Raw genomic sequence first — 22,813 nt, forward strand, 5'->3', positions numbered from 1 at the left:
TTTAATACTTCATGACTACAATGAGTGTGTTCCTTTCAGAGGTGACGTGAACATCTTAGTCCAGTTTTTGGGATCAGATGTTTGGTAAAATCAACCTAATCCAACTGTCTCTTCATTAGGCATTGACATGTACGAGCAGCACCTGAACGCAGCATCACCTCTTCATTCTTCTGAGTACAGTTCATATTCATAAAGCTAACATATCCAAAGCATCCTCATCATTTCAATTATTTTTAATAGCATTTAAAATCTATTTGGAGTCTCTAAAACATATTAAATTGAATAAAAAATGTTTATAAGTGCTTCAGTTTGACTACAATTAACTTGAGTAAACTGGTGTGACACTTCATACTGGAATATTATTTTTCTTTCCTTTTTTAACTGTATATTTACTTATTGTTGGGTTTTCTATTTTATTGTCTATTTATTATTTGTATTTTGTATATATATGTTTAATTATATTTATTCTTGTAGTTTTTTTTTTTATTATTATTATTAGTTTATGATTATAATGGCTTGGAACCTCTGATGTTTGTATATTCTTGTTATATTCTATGTTTTATTGATGAATAACAAATACATTCTTGGAGAAAAAAAAAAAAAATGACATCGCTGTTTTTGGACCAACCAAAAGATGGCACAGATTTTCTCTGATGTCAATCCAAACTGTAACCGGTGTGGTGCTGCCCCTGCTAATCATGTTCACATGTTTTGGTCCTGCTCAAAACTTAATACTCTTTGGAATCATATGTTTGCTTTGATTAGCGCTGCTCTGGGTAAATCAGTGTAACCATGCCCCCTACTGGCTATTTGTGGAGTTTCCTCTCCTGCACTGGGATTGTCCAAAACCCAAAGTGACTCCATAGCTTTGTGTCCACTGTTGGCCTGTCTATGATTGTCTTTAAGTGGAAGGAACCTCTGCCACCCACTTTTGTGCAATGGATGCATGATTTACTTTTCTTTGTAAAGTTGGAAAAGATTCAGTTTTCTGTTCATGGACAAATTAATTTGTTTTATCAGCAATGGAATCCTTTTTTCTCTACTGTCAACAAGAGTGTCCTGCTGTCTCCAATGTCCTTTTGACGGAGAAATGTGTTATTAGTTTACATTATATTAACTCTGAATCAGCCCTGAGTATTCAAAAGAGGAGATGATAACATGATTTATTTTGTTTTTTTGTTTTGTTTTTTTTAATGTTTTTTTTTTTTGGGGGGGGGGGTTAATAGGTTTGTTGTATAATTTGTTAACTATATATATATATATATATATATACATATATATATAAGCTGTGAAGTAGATGAGAGACGGAGGTGGAACCAGATTCTACCAGCAGCTGAAGAACGGATTGGAGTTCTGTGAAAAAGTCTTGTCAGAAGTGGGATTCGAACCCACGCCTCCAGGGGAGACTGCGACCTGAACGCAGCGCCTTAGACCGCTCGGCCATCCTGACACTTAAATACTGTATTCAGGGACCAAATAATGAAATTAGAAAATCAGAAACCTTTGAAAACACTATTATTAGAATAATGTCCACAGAAGACAAGTGAGAGAGGAGTCAAAGTGGACAAAGTGGAAGACCCCTTTCTGAACAGAGGTGTGGGTGAGGGGGGGGGCGGGGGGCTAGTGTGTCTGAGACACTACTGATCAAAAACCTACAACACCATTTTAAACAGCCCCCCCTATACAGACAACCTTTCACACCTGGACTCACCTGAGAGCAACCGAGCCCCCCCCCCTCCCCCCCAAATACACTCATTATAATCCAGTGCAAGAAATTAAATTCAGGTTCCACTGACATTTGAACTGGGATCACTGGATTCAGAGTCCAGAGTGTTGTGTTCAAAGACCTGTAGACTGTAGGAAACGACAGCTGCTCTCAGGTGAGTCCACACACTTGACCCTGAACACATGGAACAAACTGGTTTACAGGTTTATACGTCTGCTTTCCTCCTCACACAAATAGAACTGATCAAGCATCTTGGATGAAAAATTAAACAAGAACAAAACCAGTTCAGCTGAACCACGTCTGATGTTTTTAGGTGAAATATGTGTATTTAATGTTTATGTGGAGCCGGAAAATATATATAACATACAAACATATAAAAGGAATCTGGAGTCTGAGTGTTGATTTGCAATATTGATCAAATTCATTCATTCATTCCTTATTTATTTATTTATTTATTTATTTATTTATTTATTTGTTCATTAATTCATTTATTCATTTATTGATTCTTTCATTTATTTATTTATTTATTCATTTATTGATTGATTGATTGATTGATTCATTCATTTATTTGTTCATTTATTCATTTGTTCATTTATTCATTCATTTATTCATTCATTGATCTATTTATTCATTCATTCTTTCATTAATTGATTTATCAATCAAATCAATCAAATTTTGTTTATATAGTGCCAAGTCATAACAAAAGTTTTCTCATGACACTTCTCATATGGAGTTGTTCGAAACCAGACTCTTATTCATTCATTCATTCATTCATTCATTTACTGATTGCTGTTTGTCCCATTGAATATAACAGGAGTGCTCAGTTTGTTTGGAACTATTCAGACTGACATGAACCATGTGATAACCAGAGCGGACACATCAAAGTGTGTCGTAACCGTCTTCATATGGCTCTGGTGAGCATGTGTTTGGAGGTGATTAAATGAACCCGTTGGACTGCACAGATCAACAGAAAGACAAACAGACAAACAAACCAACAGCCAACACTAAACACAGATATGAACCAACGGACACATGAGCGTCTGAAAAAGCACTTTATTCACATTAGAGTGATCGACAAATGGGACAAAAAGAAGAAAAAACAGCATCTATGAAGAAGACAAGAAGCATAAAAACAGAAAGAAAAGAAGAACCATGGAAACGAATGAAAAACAAAGAATCAGATGTAGTGAGTTTAATTTTCCTCATTAATATTAAAACGAGCACACGTTAAAAAAAAACCCAGCATCATCAGTGAAAAAAACAGCAGAGTGAAAATAGAGTAGAAATAATCCAATCTGTCAAATATTCATTCAGTTTGATGATCACAAATATAAGAGTCAGAAATACACACAACTGTTCTACAAATATGATCAATATTATACCTTTAAGACCATTTTTTTCTCATCACTTAAATGAATAAATTCAGTAAAATGGTTTTAGATTCCGGAATAAACACACGACAAAAGCAGAAAAACTCCAACAAGAAAGAAATGAAATAAAAACTAGAACCTGAAGCTAAAGTATGAAACCTGAACGATAGAGGCCCCACTGGTCCTGGTCCTGGTCCAGATGACAGTGGGTAGGGGCCATGGAACCCTTACCATTACTAAACTCAGTAATGGTAACGGTTTAACGGCCTCCCCCAGTCTGGGGGGTGGTGGTGGATGTGTCCTGGTCTGAGGGGGGTTAGAGGGGGTAGATGTGTCCCGGTCTGAGGGGGTTAGGGGGTTGGATGTGTCCTGGATAGTACATCATCTATACTGTAGTGTCTCTATGATAAACTTACAGTATAAGATGATATCCTGTCCAGGATACAAGGGTCCACAGGGGTCCACAGGGGTCCATAGGGGTCCACAAGGGTCCACAGGGGTCCACAGGGGTCCACAAGGGTCCAGTCCACTTCAGGATGTGCTGTGGCAGTTCAGGTTTTACTGCTGATGCGGGTTCAGGTCCATGTCTGAGCCCAGGTCCAGGTCTGGGTCTGGGTCCAGGTCTGGGTCCCAGCTCTTAAAGACCTGCAGCTCATTTGCATACTGTGACGACATCTGGGCTGGACCCGGGTCTTATCAGGTCTGACCTGCATACAGACCACACCCTGCAGCTGAGGAGGACCGCCAGGACCTGGACTGGAGGCGGGTCCTGATACTGGACTGTGGACAACCCCCCAGGACAGATACAGGTCCCGCTCCAGAACCAAGACCAGAAGAAGCTCCTTATATAATAAAAAGGAGACGTGTGGGTTTGACACCAGAACCAGAACCAGATCCTCAGAACATCAGAACAGAAGAACCTGAACCTGGACCAAAGACAGTGTGAACCTTCACAAACAGACTGATGTTTTTATTCAGAGTTTGAATAAAAGTTTGAAATAAAACCTATTTGAAAATAATCGGAGTCACTTGAATAAAAACCAGGTGTTGAATCTGTCTGTGATCGAATGAACTGAAGAACCACAGAAGAATCCAACCGTCAGACAGATGGAGTCACCACGGTGCGTTCAAGGACCAGAATACAGTACAGGACGTCCCACTATCTGATGTTTGACCCTTTTACATGTTGAATTAAACTTCAGTTCCATGAATCACATGTTTGACCTGAAATATGATCATTTTTCTAAAATAAAGTCAACTTTTATTTAAGCTGTGGTTCTAAACGGACTCTCTTCACTGTCCGAGGGTGATTTCTGACCAGCTGGACCTGGTCTTGGGTTGAGTCCTGGTCCAGTTGGACCTGGCCTTGGGTTCAGTCCCGGTCCAGTTGGACCTGGTCTTGGGTTTGGTCCTCTTTATTGTCAGTGTTTTTGTAAAAGCTCAATCACACACACGTCCCATTGACTGTTTTAGTGTCTTTGGTTCTGTTCTGTGTAGAACAGAAACATATGACACTTCCATAAACCATCAGCATTAAACATGTTTGTTTACATCAGTAGAGTTCGATATTTTTAACAACAAACATAAACATAAACGTCTGTTGACTTTAATCCTCCTTCAGTTAAATCTAGTGTCAGATTGGGTTGAAGTTCCTGTTTTATTATTTACATTAGATTGTCTTTGTGTCAGACTTATTCCAGACATATTTCTATGTAGATATTAGAACTGCACAAGGAACAAGGACATGTGACCTGGAAACAGGAGGTCAAAGGTCACCTGTTCAGATAGACAGACAGACGGACGCACGGACTGACTGTTTTTACTCCTCAGGGGGTAAAAACCAGATAAGCAACACAATGAAAAGAATATTAAACATAGCCTGTGTTAAATAATTAAACTGGTCCCATAAACAAAAGAATCAATAAACATTTACATGGTAAATGTTTATTGAATCATACAATTAATAATTGTATAATATTGTAAATAAACAATAAACATGGTACATTTAAATAATAATAATAATAATAATAATAATAATAATAATAATAATAATAATAATAATAATAATAATAATAATAATAATAATAGTAGTAGTAGTAGTAAAAGGAAAGGGGGCAGGGTTTCATTGTTGCAAAGAAATCTATAACCAGTTTCCATTTATTGTAGAATTTGTTGAAGTTTGTCCTTTTTGAATCTAATTTTCCGTCCTTTTAAACAGACCTCATCTCATTAACCCATCATGTACTGTTTTCAGTGAATCCTGTCAATGTTTTCATCAGGTTCCTGTCATTAGTCTGTTTAACATTTTCCCTCAAATTACATCAATATGACCTGTTTATATAAATTTCTCTCATGGAAAAACAACAGTTTCACCCAAACTCTAGTTTTTCGTTATCTTACCGGCCGATAAGCTGAAAGCTATTGTCATCATTCGGTGTCCGGCGTCGTTGTCGTCTGTTGTCGTCTGTTGTCGTCTGTTGTCGTCTGTTGTCGTCTGTTGTCGTCTGTCATCCGTTACAAAACTTTCAATCGTCTTCTTCTCCAAAACTCCAAACTCCAAAACTCAAAATTCCAATTGACTTCAAACTTGGTATACAGCTTCTTTAGGATGATGTCAACAAAAGTTAGTGAAATTATTTGGATCCGGATCTGATTCTGGATTTGGTGCGACTTTGAAAAATGTCCCCATTATAAGAGATAGGAAGTGGATCGATGCAATAACAGCCTCTGGTATGTCTGTCCATCACCTAACCCTCTGGACCACACGGCCCCCCCAAATACCATGATAGATGACCCGTCTTGAAATACCATATTTTCATTCCAAAGGCATTCAGGCACCCTTTGCTGCATATAGATCCTTAAAGTCCTTCCATTGTTATTTGATGGTTACATACTTTGAGATATATATTGCCAACACTTTTCACAACAATTTATGACCAAAGTTGACCTATGGTCAGTCAGTCAAGCCATTATTGTATGGACATTGTTTCCAGAATAATATGTGTGAAACACTTGTTTTAACAAAGCCAGGTCTATCAAAGAATAAATCCCGAACGTCCATGCTTTCAGCTTGGGCTGTTTCTGTAACAGAATAAATACACAGAACTGGGTGAGAATAAATGGCATCTGGATACATTTCCCAAAGCTTTTAATTTGGCCAGTAAGCTACAGGACCACTGGTCCTGTTTTTCTTCTTGTTCTTGTTCTTCTTCCTCTTCTTCTTCTTCTTCTTCTTCTTCTTCTTCTTCTTCTTCTTCTTCTTCTTCTTCTTCTTCTTCTTCTTCTTCTTCTTCTTCTTCTTCTTCTTCTTCTTCTTCTTCTTCTTCTTCTTCTTCTTCTTCTTCTAGTTCTGTTTTCTTTTCCTGGTCTGGTCCACTTGAGACCACATGCATCTGGATGTGGACCCTGAGCTCTGTGGTTTTGACAACTCTGTGTGTAGAATATTCAGACTGTTTCTGTCATTTCAGATTTTAATACTGTTTGAATGTTTCCTGTTTATGGTTTATCCAGTTGAGGTGGTTGAGAAGTGTCAAGATATGGTCATTCTAAGTCAAACCACAGAGCCAGTGGACTGTACATGGGTTTGGTTAAACCCTTAAACACATACTTTTATGGCATTTCCCAAAGTTCATTCTGCTCCATTTAACCTATGTTCATTTATTACCATTTATTCTATTATTATCTTCTGTAGTTTGTGTTTTTTCAGTGTAAATCCTGTATTTTCTTATATTTAATTCACAAATCATGAAGATGTTCTTTAAAGATCAGATTAAATTCAAAGGTTATTATATCAGAAACAGATCAAATTGAATAAACAATGTCTTTTTCAGTCCAATCTGTCATTAACTGAACATAAACCCAGTGTGTCCATCCACTGTCACTGATCCAACTCCATGGGTTTTAATTTGTTATTCATTTTGTTCTTTATTTTCTATTTTTTCCTTTTTTTAATTATTATTATTTTGTATATTTTCTTATTCACTTTTGTTCATTTTATTGATCATTTTGGCTGTTTTTTTCATTTTGTTGCATATTTTATCCATTTTTTTTACTTTATTTAGTGCGTTTCTGGTTCATGTTTTTCCAGAGTATTCATTATTTTTTTTTAGGGTTTTTCTTAATTTTTGTTCATTTTATTTAACATATATAATCCCAGTGTGTCCATCCACTGTCATTGATCCAACTCTATGGGTTTTACTGGTGAATCAATGTTGGAGAAGATGACAGTGTTTCCATGGTAACTACAGAGCCTCTGAATGTCCAAATATGGTCATGTCTGATGACCATGAAAAGATGTAGAACTGTATTTTACACCCATTATTTCCATGGATTGATAGAATTATTGGATCAACAGGTATTAAACAGTTTAGATCAGTAGATGGTTCTGGTTTTTGAGGGTTAACAGAAAAAATACAGGGTTCTGGATGGTATGAAATGATGAACTCTGCTTATTTTTCAAGTATTTTGCTCATTTTTTTCACTTTAGAAGGATTTGTTCACTTTTATGCCAAATTTCAAGGTTTTTTTTGGTAATTTTTTTCTTTATTTTTCAAGTGATGAACTGATTTTAGTCTCATTTTACAAGTTTCTGTATATTTTCTCCTTTGAATAATTGAGGTAAAACTGTATTTGACACCAATTATTGACATGGATTGATCAGATTAGTGGATCAGCAGGTATTAACCTGTTCCATCAGATGGTTCTGGATGTTTGGGTCTTTATGGGTTAAACAGACTCATGTCTCTGACTCCTCTCAGTCCATTTCCATCCATCATCTGTTCTGTTTAAACTGGTCTCTGTTGGAGTGGGCGGACGCTGGTGATTGTGCGTCTGTTTGGTCCAAACTGGACCTGGTTCTGGTCCAGACCGGACTTGATTCTGGTTCTTCCTGTGTTCCCTTCATCAGCCTGTTTGTCAGTTCTGTTTCTCCTCGAAGTCAGGGACGCTGGGTCCGTCTTGGTGGGATGTGGTGGTTGCCGTGGTAACGTGGGCCTCGGTCTGGGCGTGGGTTCTGGGTCTGGGCGTGAGGACCTGTCCTAGGGAGCCTGATAAAGGCCGAGCTGTGACTATCTGGGTGGTTTGTCCTTATCTACGGCGTCCACGTCCAGTTGCATTTGGAGATAAAAGTCTGAGCAGGAGTTGAAGAAACAGAACACGTGTTTTTTTTTTTTAGTTCAGCAGTGAAGGTTTTGAGGAGATGAGACGTTCACTGACCCTGAACCTGGAGGATAAAGGCTCAGACCTGCAGGTGGACCTGGGATTCAGGGTCAGACGTTCAGGTTCAACTCTGGTGCCCCCTTGTGATTCACAGATTGATGACCGAGGAGAAGGCACTTCATCATTAGTGGATGGTTGTGGTTCCACACGGTTCTGGTTTCAGATGGTTCTGGTTCCACATGGTTCTGAGTTTTTTAATTATCCACAGTTTGATGAATTTCACTGTTTCATTACAAACCCCCGATGTCATTAGATTAATTAGACAGAAATTTATTGATCCGTCAGGAAACTAAGGTTCCAATATCAGCACAAACACAGAGTGTGTGTACACACACACACACACATATATATATATATATATATATATATATATATATATGAGAAATATAAGAAAATACTAACTATAAAAACAGCAGTGAAAAAAACAGGCAATTACACATTATAAAATACAGTTGGAAATAAGTGTAAATGTGTATGTATTATTTAAATCTAAATTTATGTAAATATTTCTATAAATAGCTTTTTCTCTTAATATTTTCATGTATATTTTCTGTTTTCCTGAATTTATTTATAGATTTGCTGTTAACTGTAAATTTCCCCACAGTGGGATTAATACGTTTTTAACTTTAATAATAAAGTCGTAATAATTATTATTGTTATAATAATATAATATGCACAGTGTGTATATATATATATATATATATATATATATATATATATATATATATATATATATATATATATATACATATAAACAGAAAATTTTCTAATAACAGAACAATTATAATACAGTAATAATAGTCAAAACAATATATAAATAAGTTTGTAAGTAATAATAATAATGAAATGAAATTAACAAGAACAAACATTTCACACTGGATACAATTATTATAATTACTATTATTATTATAATCATTATTATTTGTATAAATATAAAATAGACTCAAAGGCTGGTTCTGTGCCAGTGGATCATGGTTTAAGTGGTTCTCCTGGCCTTGGGTCAGGTGGTTCCAGACTGGACCTGGTTCTGGATGACACCTGGGTTCTGTGCTGATGTTCTGCAGAACCTTCTGATGTTCAGGCTGACGTCGTCGGGAACCCGTGAACAGACGAACAGAGGCCGATTTAAGGTGGAATCACATTTATTAGAACACCACAGGTTAACATGAGCACATGCATGGACATGCTGGACAGACGGACAGACATACGCACATGTGGGTGAGCAGAAGGCAGACGAGGGCGCTAACATTTGGTCGGTTAAGCCACGCCCCCTCCCTCTCAGGTGGCTGATTATTATGATCACAGACACGTTGGCACGAAATACAAACGGCCAAAAGCGAGTAAAAGGCTCCAATAAGGCTGTTAGTAGGAAAAACTACAACTGTGGAGTCCACTCTGTTCAGGAGGACCAACACGGACTGGACCAGTACAAGGACCGGGCCAGTACAAGGACCAGGGACCGGGGCAGTACAAGGACCAGGGACTGGGCTGGTGAAAGGACCGGTCCAGTACAAGAACCGGTCCAGTTCAGACCAGGGGCCGGTTCAGTCCAGACCACAGAACGGTCCAATACAGACCAAGGACCTCGGACCAGTCCAGTCCAGACCAGGGGCCAGTCCAGACCACAGAACGGTCCAGTCCAGACCACAGACCACGAACTGGTCCAGTACAGACCACGGTCTGGTCTACATTCCGGGTTCAACAGAGCGTGTCCACAGAACCTGTGTTGAACAAAGGCACTTCTACAAAAACATCAGCAGCTGCTTCATAAACGGGTCAGTACAAAACTACATCAGCTGTTAGAGTCTGTCCAACACACACCGGCTCATGGATCAGAACCACAGACGGGTCAAAGTCCAGTCAGTTCAGGATCCACATAAGGGGTAATATGATCTGAACTGGGTCAGACCAGAACAATAAGAACACAATAAACTAGAAATAATGACAAACTGGTTTAGACAAAAAAAAAACATCAAATAACATGAAGGAAAATGTTCACTTCATTAAAAAAACATGAACCTGAAATGTCTGAAGTCAAATGTTCATTATCGTACAGATACAGTGGATCTAGAACATACACATTTAATAACAGACTGAAAATTAGAACTATTAAACTGGTTTATATATAAGACAGTTCAGGTTCACATTTATGTTAAAGGATCGTTTATAAATGTAAAGATTTTCATGTAATTTGACTTTTTAAACTAAAACAAAGACAGACATTTGTATTTGTCATTATTTATAGTTTATTATGTTCTTATTGTCCTGGTTCTGATCCACTTTAGATCATATTGGTCTGAATGTGGAACTTGAACTAAACTGATTTCAACATCATTAGTCTCTTTTCCATGGTCCATCTGTGTTAAACTGTCCCCATATTTATATAAATGTGTTCCAAACACAAGTGTGTAATGTTGGTTTTTCCATTCAATCCCAAATGTGCTGTTCAGTTTCTTTCTTCTGGTAGATGTCAGTAGAAGTCATTACATAAAGAGGAACAGAAATCTGTGTTGGTTTGAATCTAGAATGCTCGTTCCCCCGCTATCTCCAACTAAATTCTAAACTGATGTGGTTTCCTGGTGTGTCCACACATACACACACACGTTTGGGTTCAACTCTTCTTCTTCTCTTGTTCTAACATCCATCAACATCTGTTTGTTTTTGGTCATGTGACTCTAGTTGGACTCAAAGGTCTTTCCATTACAGTTTTGTGTCATATACCAATTTACCTACGAAAAAACACCTCGAACAGCAACTATTAAAAAAAACAAAACAAAACTAGAGTTTGGGTGAAACTGTTGTTTTTCCATTAGACAAATTTATATGAGCAAGTTAAATTTACGTAATTTGAGGGAAAATGTTAAAGAGACTAATGACAGGAACCTGATGAAAACCTTGACAGGACTCATTGAAAACAGCACACGATGGGTTAACGAGGTGACATCCATTTAAAAGGACAGAAAATTAGATTTAAAAAGGACAAACTTCAACAAATTCTACAATAAATGGAAACTGGTTATGGATTTCCACCACCTCTAACAACAACTATTAATAAAAAAATAGTTTTAGTGAAACTGTCAAATTTATATGAACAAGTTAAATTCACACAGTTTAAGGATCGATGGAAAAGAGACTAATGATTGTTAATATGCTCAGTATCATTTTTCATCCTGTGGGAAGGATTGGACCCTTTAGCGGCTGGTTTTGGTCCACGGGCCGCATGTTTGACTCCCCTGATTTAATACAAAGCGTGAACATTTAACATCGACGGCTCTGCAGCGTTTCTCCTAAACTAAACCAGCTGAATGTGTGGACATTAGTTAGTGCATTTATTTAGTCAGAACCGAAACCTGCCGACGACAGCGAAGAAAACCTTCAACTGAACGGTTCCGAACTGGAGCTCAGGGAGAACACTGGCCTCGGTGCAGAGGTGGGTCAGAACTTTTCCATCAGCTGGTAACAGCATTTCAACATCTACGGCTGGACCGTGGAGGGAATCGTAACAGTCGGGTTAGTTTAACACACAAACGGGGACCGAATGGACAACACACATACACACACACTGGAGGTCAAAGGTCAGCACACGCCTCTGGACCAGAGCGGTAGAGAAAACAGAGTTACGACACTTCCATAGACTCCCATTGTAACAAATGACAGATGAAATATGGACCTACTTCCTGGTTCTGGAGGCGGGGCCAATAGTTCCAAACATTGAGTATGGTACCGACTGAACACATTCATTAGTATTTGTGCTGATCTACCAACTCCAGCTCTAAGTTGATCAGATATGGTCATCTTTCCACTGATCCAGTGTATTTCCTGTATTAGTGACATTTCTGTTGTAAATTCTGTTTTCTTTAGTCTGTGTTAGTGTTTAGATCTATTTCTATCTGATCCAACTGTTCTGTTGGATTTTCAGCTGTAGCCCTATAGTTCGATAGTTGGACTGGTCAAGCTGTTCACATGGAACCACTAGAACTAGAATGATGGAGGTTCTAAGGGAAGGTACCGTTAGTCCAAATGTGATTCTGTGAGTTGGATTGGAGTTGTTCTATTGAACCTGCTGGTGTTGGGTTCAGTTTGTCAGCTGAGGTCATGTGATCATTAGTGTCATTTACTGTGGTCCAAATACGGGTCCACTTTGACACTGATTTGATTCCATTTGTCATTTATTACAAATTCCTAAGGGTTTCATGTGATGCCTGTCACTAGTTTGATTTGTCCTTTTTTTGTTTCTTAAAACCTACTGCTGTAGTTATGAAGTCAGATGGATCAGTCTGTGTCAAATATAAACCTATGGCAGAACTAAACTCAGTCCTTTCAGAGGTTTCAACCCCACGACTCAAAAACACAACTGACACTAACACACTTACAGTAGAAACACAACAGTTGTAAACAGATTAGTGTGTGTTTTATTTGTGTATTTTCCTGCATTAACCCACTCACTGCTGTCTGTCCCATAGAAGAACAGGACAACACACTGTTTGTGTGGAACTATTGCGGCTTACATAGACCATTTGATCACTGTAGCGGCCGCATCAAAGCGTGTCGCAACTCTCTCCCTCTATGGCTCTGGACCTGGTTCCATGGAGGCAGCGCTTCAGGGTTTCACCTGCTTCAGTCTAGAGGTGTTGAAGCTGAACTGACCCTAAAATACAAATAAACCTGCCTCGTTTCAGTGGCTTCCTTCCTGTCCACCTCCGCGTGCATCCAGACGCAAAACCTTTAGTGTGAGTGACGTTTTTACAGGTAAAAAAATATGTACAAAGAGGAAACTGAAGCAGAGGACAAGTGAGGGGCTTAAAGCTTCGACCCTGGGTTTCTACCGTCGCAGTTTGAGGTAAAAGACAAACATGTCTGTTAAGGCTGAGTCTTACACTAGTGGAATAAGAAGAGAACGGCACTGTCCGCAACAACAAGACACTGGAGCACCGGAAAAACGGAGCACCGGCATCAACGGACCTGACGTCAAACCAAACCGCCGTCCCAAGGTTTGGGCACTTGAGTGGTGACCAGGCACTGCACATCAGAAGGAGAAACAGACAACAGAAACGGAAGGAAATGGGTCTCAGTCGAGCACCGGAAGGTGGCGCCGCAGCAAGGGAGGATGAGTGATTTCTCTGAGATGATGATAAAGTACGTACATGACATGAAACAGGCGGCAGGTTCACACAGAGGTGGAGGACGTCAGGACGAAGACAGGGAGCTTAAAGTGTGGACGTGGGACGGTTCTGGGACACAACGCTCACCTGCGACGACACCAGATTAGACTCAGATAAATGCTGCTTTCAGGTGCTGTTGGGTTTGTGTTGTGTTCAAGTGCTGTTGTTGTCGTAGGTAAATTAAATATGTCTGAACGGGTTCATTTATCTGATGCAACATTTTTTACACTTTTATTTTTCAATTGTCTAAACTAGTGTTTCTAAACGCCCCCCAGGGGGCGTTGGGACAACATCGGGGGGCATTTGGAAGGAGAAAGCTGAGCATGGGGGTGCTGAGGCCTAAATGGGGGGCGCTAGTCTGTGTTATTCCTCCCAATACCTAAGTATCTACATCAGAAGAAAGTTTGTTTCCAGCTCAGTGTGTGCTGTCGGTTTCCAACCAGCTGTTATCGCAACAGAGAACATACATTTGCCATCATCTTCAGATAAAATCTAAACATCTATTGGAGTCACTAAATGATTCTGATTTAAACATTTAAAAAAGCAGAAGAAATAAAAAGAGTTATTTCTAAAGTATTCAAATATATACAATGTTTTAATATAAATGAGCCTGTTTGTCTAAATGAATCTGTGTATTATCATTTAATTTTTACTGACGTGCAGATAAAATCAAACCCTGATTCTTTAAAAATGTTTCTTTCCAAACGTCAAATTCAGGGACGTCCAACTCATTTAAGTTCAACATTCAAACCAATATGATCTAAAGTCAAATAAGAGCCAATTAACCACTAATAAGAACTGTTTTAGAGTCAAAAACAAGTCAAACATGAATAACCTAAACTAACATGTACATTTATATATTATAATATATAACATATTTCTTCAGAAAACTAAGTGCAATTTCAACAATATTACATCTCGTCTTATTCTGAACCCAGTCTACAAAAACAAAACCACAGTAACAGTTTTTATGTTGGTGAAATCACATGGATTTTTCTTTGGAAATTTCTGTTTGTTCATATTTGTTCATGTTATTCACGTGATTGTGAAAAACATAAATATTTTCATAATGTAATTTGACTTTTTCCACATGAAACCATAGAACATGTGTGTTTATAGGTTCTTGTTTGACTGTAGATCACATCAGGTTTGAACTCCAATGAGTCCAATACCTTCAGGTTTAATGACCTCTGTCACTGTTTTGCACAGATTCATCTTGTGACCCGGGTTGGACCATTTGGGGGGATTTGGCCCGCGGGCCACACGTGTCACACCCCTGATCCAGTTCATCTGACGATGGTAAAACCATCATAAACGGTTGCATTGATTCTGTGTTTTCACTGTATGGTTCTGGTTCTAAATCTGTGGATGTGAGGGTTAGACATTTATGATCCAGTCTAGAAAATAATCTATCTGGTTTATGGTTCTGGTTTATGGGTCTGGGTCTGGTTTATGATTCTGGTTCTGTTGTCTCAGGTGAGCGTTGTATCCCAGGACACGTCACTGTGGTTCTTGTGTGGTTGAAAGTGGGTTCTAATGCGTTCTGCATACATGTGGGTCAGACTAAGCTCTGGTCCTTTAGGAGGAAAGGCCCAAGTGTTGATCCTGTACAAAACTAAAAACCTCTTCAAAATATAAAAACTGGGTCCTGTTTGGTGTTTCTGTGGTGGAGGTGGTTGCATAAGGGGTCAGAGGTCAGGTTCATGCTGAGGCAGGTTCATGTTGGACGACGTCAGCGGGTCATCAGATGAAGGTTTGGCACTGGGGGGTCGTCATCTTCTGGAGCAGCGGGATCTGAGGACCAGGATGGACCAGGAGGAACCAGGAATAGACCAGGAGGGGTCCGGAATAGACCAGGAGGGACCAGGAACAGACCAGGAGGGACCAGGAATAGACCAGGGGGGACCGGGAACAGACCAGGATGGACAAAGACAGACCAGGACAGACTGTTAGAGACCATATCAGGGCAGAGACAGTAAAACCAGAACAGAACCGAACCCCGGACCTGGTCTGGGTCTGGTTTTACAACAGAACCAACAGGATTAATCACAGTTGGTTTAAAAAATAAAGCATAGCCATGCCCCCTGGTGGACAGAGGCTGTAACTGCATATGTCAAAGTGGACCTGATGTAGAAGACGATGAACACATAAAAGAATACTTAAACATTTTACATTTAATACTTTAACATTTTAGATTTAATACTTTAACATTTTAGGTTTAATACTTTAACATTTTAGATTTAATACTTTAATACTTAAACATTTTAGATTTGACCTGTAACTATGAAAACAGGAAACATAATAAAACATCTAATGAGTTTAGTGTTAAGCCACAATAAACACGTTTAATTCAGTTGATTCTGATAATTATGGCACTAATCTGAATTTAACGTCTGTTCTTCAGTCTCTGTGTCGTCAAAGCTCAAACTCGCACATAAACTTACATCACAAGCTCTGCCCACAGCCAAACCCCCCCCTCTTACCTTGGTCAGGTCGACCCCGGTCAGAGCGTTGACCGACACCGGGAGCTCAGCTAACAGACGGTTCACCTCGCCAGTCACACGGCTGCCATCGCCGCTCAGGATGACGATCTCATTGGTCTTTGCCAGAGGGGCGGCAACTTTACCAGCGATCTGAAAAAACACAAGAGAGACAGAACATTATTTCACAAACATAACGTGTCCACACTTGAAAACCCTTGACCTTCAGTCCACGCCAAAGTTTTTGCACATATGGACGGATGACGAACGGATGACAATACAACCAGATTTCATGTTGATTTTGTGGATTATTTTGTTTGGGTTTTTTTTTCAATTTGTTAATTTTTTTTTTTTCACTTTAATCTACAGATAAACTGATTTACACTGTTATTGTGACAGTGACACTAAAGACCTGTTCTATTCTATTCTGTTCTGTTCTATTCTATTCTATTCTATTCTATGCTGTTCTATATTCATATCTTTGTTATTTGATCTTATATATTGTCCATTATATTTGTTGGTCTGACTGTGGCATGCTGTGCTGTGGGCGGGGCCTCAGACCTTGGGCAGGGCCTCCAGGACCAGGGCGGTCTTAGCGGCCTCTCCATACTGTTGATAGGCTTCAGCCTTAAGCCTCATCTTCTCAGCTTCAGCTTTTCCCACTGCTTCAATGGAGGCGGCTTCGGCTTCTCCAACACAGCGGATCTTCTCGGCCTCGGCCTGAGCTGTCAGAACCTTCTTCATCCTGGAGGAAAGCGACACAAGAAACCAGTGATTTAGAAGAGGACCACTTTAAGAACACGTCCACACTCATACTCTGATCAGGATCTGATCTGTGGAGGAATCAGATTATTATTGATCACAAATCTGGGTTTCATTAAAATGACAATGCGTGTGGCCTCTATGTGACCTGTTGACCTGGTCTACATGACGGTCTGGACCTGGTCTATGTGACCTGGTCCTGGACCTGGTGTGGACTTACTTCTGTCCCTCTGTCCCAGCTGTTGCACCTTGTAAGCCTTGGCTGGTCTCTACATATCTGTCTGTACCTGGTCCATGTGATGGTCTGGACCAGGTCTATTGCCATGTTTCCCCTACATGGAACCGGCTTGACTCGGCTTGGCTCGACTCGACTCGGGTACCAGGTCCTATTCCTGGAGACTATTTCCATTACAGGATACTACCCACTTTACAGTACCTGGTCGTCATAGCGATGCGGCGCGTTACTTCCGTGTCGTCTGCTTAGAGAGTCGCTGATAAACTCACTCATTGCCTGTTGTCTCATCAGGCTCATGCTGAATTTTTACATCTGAACCTCCTCAACAAACCACGGTGTAGTTTTACAGGCTGTCATCATATGGATTAACCTACCGCTATTTTTACTGTAAACTTCCGCATCTGTTTTTTGTAAAATGGCGGGTCACAGAGACAACTTTGACCAATCAGTGGTCTGCAGTGTGTACACGTCACGTTTTAATATCTGGTCCCAAGTCCTGGAACCTCAGTGGAGGTGATACCAAAAAACTAGTACTAGGTACCAGATTCCAGGTCCTTTTTCATAATGGAAACGCAAAAAAGGCCGAGCCGAGTTGAGTCGAGTCGAGCCGATAGCACGTAGTGAAAACACAGCATATGTGACCTGGCCCTGGACCTGGTCTTGGACCTGATGTAGACTTACTTCTGTCCCTCTGCCAGCTGTTGCATCTTGTAGGCCTCAGCCTCGGCTGGCCTCTTCACGGTGGCGATGAGCTCTTTGTCTGTGCGGTCGATTTCCTTCTCTTCGATGGTGATCTGCTTCTTCCTCTGAACCACTTCGATCTCGATCTCCTCCAGACGGATCTTCTGCTGCTCTTTGGCTGCCTGCAGCTCGTACGCCAGCTGGGCCTCTGCTTTCTGGAAGAACCATGGTGTGTTTAACGCAGTGTTAGCAACGTTTTAGAGCCACAGTACATATTTGACATTAGAAAAAGGCAGAGCACCGAACAGATATGTGACTAAAGTACATTATTGTAAATCTAATCCAGATCTAGTGTCAGTTCACTGTGTGAACCCTGGGCCTGTTTAGTCAAACACAAACAGGATATTCATGCATGAATTGAAGAAAGACACACATGAATCTTCCTCAACAGCTGAACCTCTCTTTTTTTTTTTTTTTTTTTGGGGGGGGGGGGGGGGGGTGCACAAGCACATCGGGGGTGCACTGGCGACATTGTTGTGGGTGTTTGGAACAAGACAACTGAGAGGGGTGTGTCAGTGACCCCTCGGACTGACCCCTGTATTTAGGTCCACTGTATAATAGTATGGGACACCCCCCCACACCCCCCAACCTGATACCCGGGGTTTGCAGGTAACTCACTAATCCACATATGACTAGTGAGGAGGGGTTCATCAACACCATTCATCATCATCGGGGCCGGTTCACTTTCACTTTTATTTTTCAGAGGCTAACAGTAGACTGTTGTAGTGGGTCACTGGTCCTGTTGTATCTATAGTATCTATGTGACACTGCTCTTCCAGAACCATCAACTGATATTGGATCATCTTCCACAGCACACCGGTTGGAAATCCTGGTTTAATGCCTGTGCCGGAGACCCGGTCCATCCGTCCTGGTCCTCAGACCTGTCCTGGTCCTCATACCTGTCCTGGTCCTCATACCCGTCCTGGTCCTCATACCTTAGTGTTGACCTCCTGGTTGAACGACGCCTTCTGCATTTCCAGCTCCCGTTTGGAGTCTGCCATTTTGGTGTCAGCGAGGAACTTGACATCCATCATCTCCTTCTTACACTCAGCTTCCTGTAAAAGACAAAGAGCAGCATTAGACACAGAGGACTTGATGTGTGAGGTCAGAGCCGGTGTTCCTAAAGCATGATGGGATGTTTTACCCTGATGCCGGCGTCTCTCTCGGCCTCGGCCACTCCAATGTCGGCATCTCTCTGAACTGCAGCCGTCTGAGTTTTTCCCAGTGAGCTCAGATATTCCACTTTATCATAGACGTCCTATGAGCAGAACAAACCACAAACATAGATCCACAGCAGAGGAACAACCCCCCCCCCCCACACACACACACACACACACACACACACACCCTATTAACCCTTAAACCACTCATGTGGACACTTCCAGATGAGTCTGTCTACATGTCACCTTTCAGAAGGAATCAAGCAACTGTCTTATTACATTGTTACCTTGATGGTGAAGCTGAGGATCTCGATGCCCATGCGGCCAACGTCCGGTGCTGCCACCTCCCGCACAAGAGTTGCAAACTTATCTCTGTCCTGGTAAATCTGCTCCACAGTTAGAGTTCCTGGAAGACGGAACCAACAGATCAGGAACTGACAGATCAGTACCTCAGACAGTACTAAGAGTAATGAGCAGTAATGAGTAACGAGTAAATAGTACTGAGTAATGAGTAATGAGATGGAGCTGATGGTAAAAAACAAAACACAAAGATCTCTCTCTCTCTCTCACTCACTCACTCACTCACTCACTCTATCTATCTATCTATCTTTATATATCCTATATTACCATATATATCCTTTATGTGTAGTATATTTTGTTTATATGTAGTACATATCTGTAGTATAGAGTTGTCCTTTTGTATATTCTAGTATTTCTTTGTACTTGTGTATATTGTCAGTATTTTTCAGTCTATATTTTCAGTATAATTTTGTCTGATACTTTACTAAACAGTATTTGCTTTTTCACTTTAATCTGATGATAAACTGATTTTCATTGTTCTTGGGATGATACACCTATTCTATTCTATTCTATTCTATTCTATTCTATTCTATTCTGTTCTGTTCTGTCATGTTCTGTTCTATTCTATTCTATGAAAAGACCTGAAATATGGTCTGAGGCCTTGAAGAGCTTTAGAAGTCATCAATAAAATAAACATGTGAAAAAGTAGGCAGAGCTCACAACATGTTGTCCCTCCTACTCACTGATACCCCGCCTACCCAGGGATTAGGCTTTTGAGGCTTCACATTCAATCTTTTCAAAAATTTGTAAAAAAAAAAAAAAAAAATTGAGTTGGACAAAAAGTGTAAGTTGAAATTTCTTAAAACTCTCCAAATATTGAGATGTGTGATCAGTGTGTACTAACCCAGGATGGCACGTAGGTGTCCCTCCAGTGTCTGTAGGATCACACTCTTTATCTCCATCACAGACTTCCCCAGGAACTGTTCACAGGCATAACCCAGAAGCTCATTCTCTGTCATCACCTTCACCTGGTGGAGGAGCACACACAGGATGTCACACTCACACACACAAATACACACAAACACTCACACACACACACACACACACACACACACAGGACGTCACATGGACACACACAAATACAGACACAGGACGTCACATGAACACACACAAATACACACACAGGACATCACATGAACACACAAACACACATACACACACAAATACACACAAACAAATACAGACACACACACAGACACACACACACGTTCCAGTGTCCTATAACTGTCCTGTTTCTGAAACAAACACACAGTTTATATTCTAACCTTCACACACAGAAAAACAAACAGTGATTTCATGGTTTTTAAAAACACTAATAATAATAAGTTTACAGTTAGAACCACATTTATCAAACCTTGTCTTTTTACTGTCTCTACATAAACACACTCCTTCCATACAGTAAGTTAAGTGCATTTTCACATCTACCTCTGGACCCTCGTACATGGACATGATAAGGCTTTACTGACTCCATTCAATAATAATGACACAGATCAACCCAACAGTGTACACTTTTATCCTGACATCAACTCTAAACATTCACCAGTTCGGTCTGAACTGAGGGGACACACAAACATCAGCACAGGGAAAATCAAACATTCATTAACCCTCTGGTATCTGCACACACAGTCATCAGCACTGGACCGCAACGCGACGGTTTTAGTTTTTTGTTGTTTTTTTTTTTTTTTTTTTAACTTGTATTTCACCAACTTAAGCTGTAAAAAATTAAATATTAAATAACTGTCATATTTTTTTAACTCTTTAAATGCCATGTTAGTAATGGAAACAAACTTATTTGATGTAAATACAAAAAAACATTTTTCCCCCAGTGTACATAAAAATTATAGCTATTAGTTATTTATTTATTTTTTCCTCCTGTCATATGTCAGTGATTAACACACTGTTTTTCAACCTTGGGGTCGGGACCCCACATGGGGTCACCTAGATTTCAAATGGGGTCGCCTGAAATTTGTCGTAATTGATAAAAATAAACCCTTACTAATATAAATCTGTGTTGAGTTGACAGAGCCAATCCCAATCCATAGCAGACAAACTGAGTCTGAAACTGAAGCACTATGGTACTGTTTATCTGTAAAATGTTCATTGTGGTTGGTTTCAGATGCTGCAGCTCTTTTATAATTCATAGTTTGAGCTCTTGTTTGTTCAGTATTAATTGTCAGCCTTGTAAATCCAAGCTGGACTGACTGTACATATCCTGATCAAGGAAAATAAAATTCTCCTTTTGTGCAGTAATCTACACCTGGCTTTTCTGCCTCTGTCCACAATAATATACATTATATAGACTAAATGTCCTCTAAAATTAATCTGTAGTTGAAACAGAGCATAGAAAACTATCACAGGATCAAAAACTAATTAGAGCACAACAAAAGTCTCTATTTTGAATGTCTGGGGTCGACAGAAATGTGTGATGCTAAAATGGGGTCAGGAGACAAAAAAGGGTTGGAACCAGTGGACTGACACCCACACTGGTTCATATTATTATTTTTGGTTCTAGGTCAAATGTTAAACGTGTCAGTGTGTATTTTGTACTCACTTGGTAGAAGGGTGTTAATGAAGGAATTTAACACTGTTTATTATGGGATGGTTTTAGTGCAGAATTTAGATCAGAATTTAAACAATCAGACACAAATGAACAACTGTTGAATTCAGACCAAAAACAAACTATAAAATAATCTGAGCTTTAAAAACAGGAAGTGGAAAGTGTGTTTAATATGTTCACCTGGACACCAGAGGGTTAAATTGTACATTTGTCTCTAAATGAAAATGAATGACCTGAAGTTAACAAGATACAAGCAAAGGCATTTCCAGTTAAACCAGTTCAAACTTAGAGACAGAACAAATGAACAGGAGAGGACAGAGGACGGCGTTAACGTCACTGGAGCTGGAAGGAAAAACAACGTGAGCTGGGTCCTTAGGCGACAGGTTTGGCATCATGCATCGACCGTGGATGGAAAACCATGAGAAGAGGAGAGGCTGCAGGCGGCCACACAAGCACACAGCACACAGCAGGGGGCGCTGTGCTGCAGAACTGAAGCCTGATGGGATATGAGGGGCTCTGAGTTTGTGCCCCGCCCTCTGCGACACCTCCCTTCCACCTCCTCCTGTTTCCTCCAAACCCAAACTTCCTTCACACCATGAAGTTTAAAAAAGCAGGAAATGATGGAAAAGCTCCCACCCTCCAATAAACGGGTCTATGGCGTTGAATGTGGAGGAAAAACATCCTCAAGCTCATTTTCACAACCTGAATAATGTCTACTGAAGCAGAAACAAACACTTTCTACTGAATTTGATGCAATTCACCGGTGTCAAACATACAACCTGTGGGCCAAAGGGTCCGGTTGTTAGTTCAGGTTCCACATTCAGACCAATATGATCTAATGTATAAGAACAGAGGAACCGATAAATAATGAAAAATACAAACTTTTGTCTTTCTTTTGGTGTAAAAAATGTAAAATTACATGAAAACGTTTACATTTACAAACTATCCTTTAACAAAAAATGTGACTAACTTGGATTGTCTTAACCCTTGCATACCTGACGTCCACATGTGTACACATAGTTGGACTGACGTTCCAAAGGTTT

The 22,813-nt window shown here is 39.9% G+C and overlaps 1 protein-coding gene and 1 non-coding gene across 3 annotated transcripts in view; both read right to left on the reverse strand.

The window, feature by feature from the left end:
* Positions 1–1,367: 1,367 nt before the first annotated feature.
* Positions 1,368–1,450, reverse strand: trnal-cag (transfer RNA leucine (anticodon CAG)). Its single transcript has one exon. It is a non-coding gene; the product is annotated as a tRNA-Leu (tRNA).
* A 9,939-nt stretch (positions 1,451–11,389) lies between these two features.
* The window catches only part of LOC115432905 (flotillin-2a), a 32,590-nt gene continuing 21,166 nt past the window's right edge, over positions 11,390–22,813 (reverse strand). For both annotated transcript variants that reach the window (XM_030154000.1, XM_030153999.1), the window contains exons 4-11: positions 20,058–20,181; positions 19,141–19,259; positions 18,838–18,951; positions 18,629–18,748; positions 17,634–17,848; positions 16,517–16,700; positions 15,959–16,108; positions 11,390–15,269 (exon numbers count right to left, since the gene is read on the reverse strand). In XM_030154000.1, the coding sequence (XP_030009860.1) occupies positions 15,219–15,269; positions 15,959–16,108; positions 16,517–16,700; positions 17,634–17,848; positions 18,629–18,748; positions 18,838–18,951; positions 19,141–19,259; positions 20,058–20,181 (1,077 nt within the window). In that variant the 3' untranslated portion in view covers positions 11,390–15,218. The remainder of the gene's footprint in view (positions 15,270–15,958; positions 16,109–16,516; positions 16,701–17,633; positions 17,849–18,628; positions 18,749–18,837; positions 18,952–19,140; positions 19,260–20,057; positions 20,182–22,813) is intronic.

Source organism: Sphaeramia orbicularis, chromosome 14, assembly GCF_902148855.1.
Source record: "Sphaeramia orbicularis chromosome 14, fSphaOr1.1, whole genome shotgun sequence".
Taxonomy (NCBI): domain Eukaryota; kingdom Metazoa; phylum Chordata; class Actinopteri; order Kurtiformes; family Apogonidae; genus Sphaeramia; species Sphaeramia orbicularis.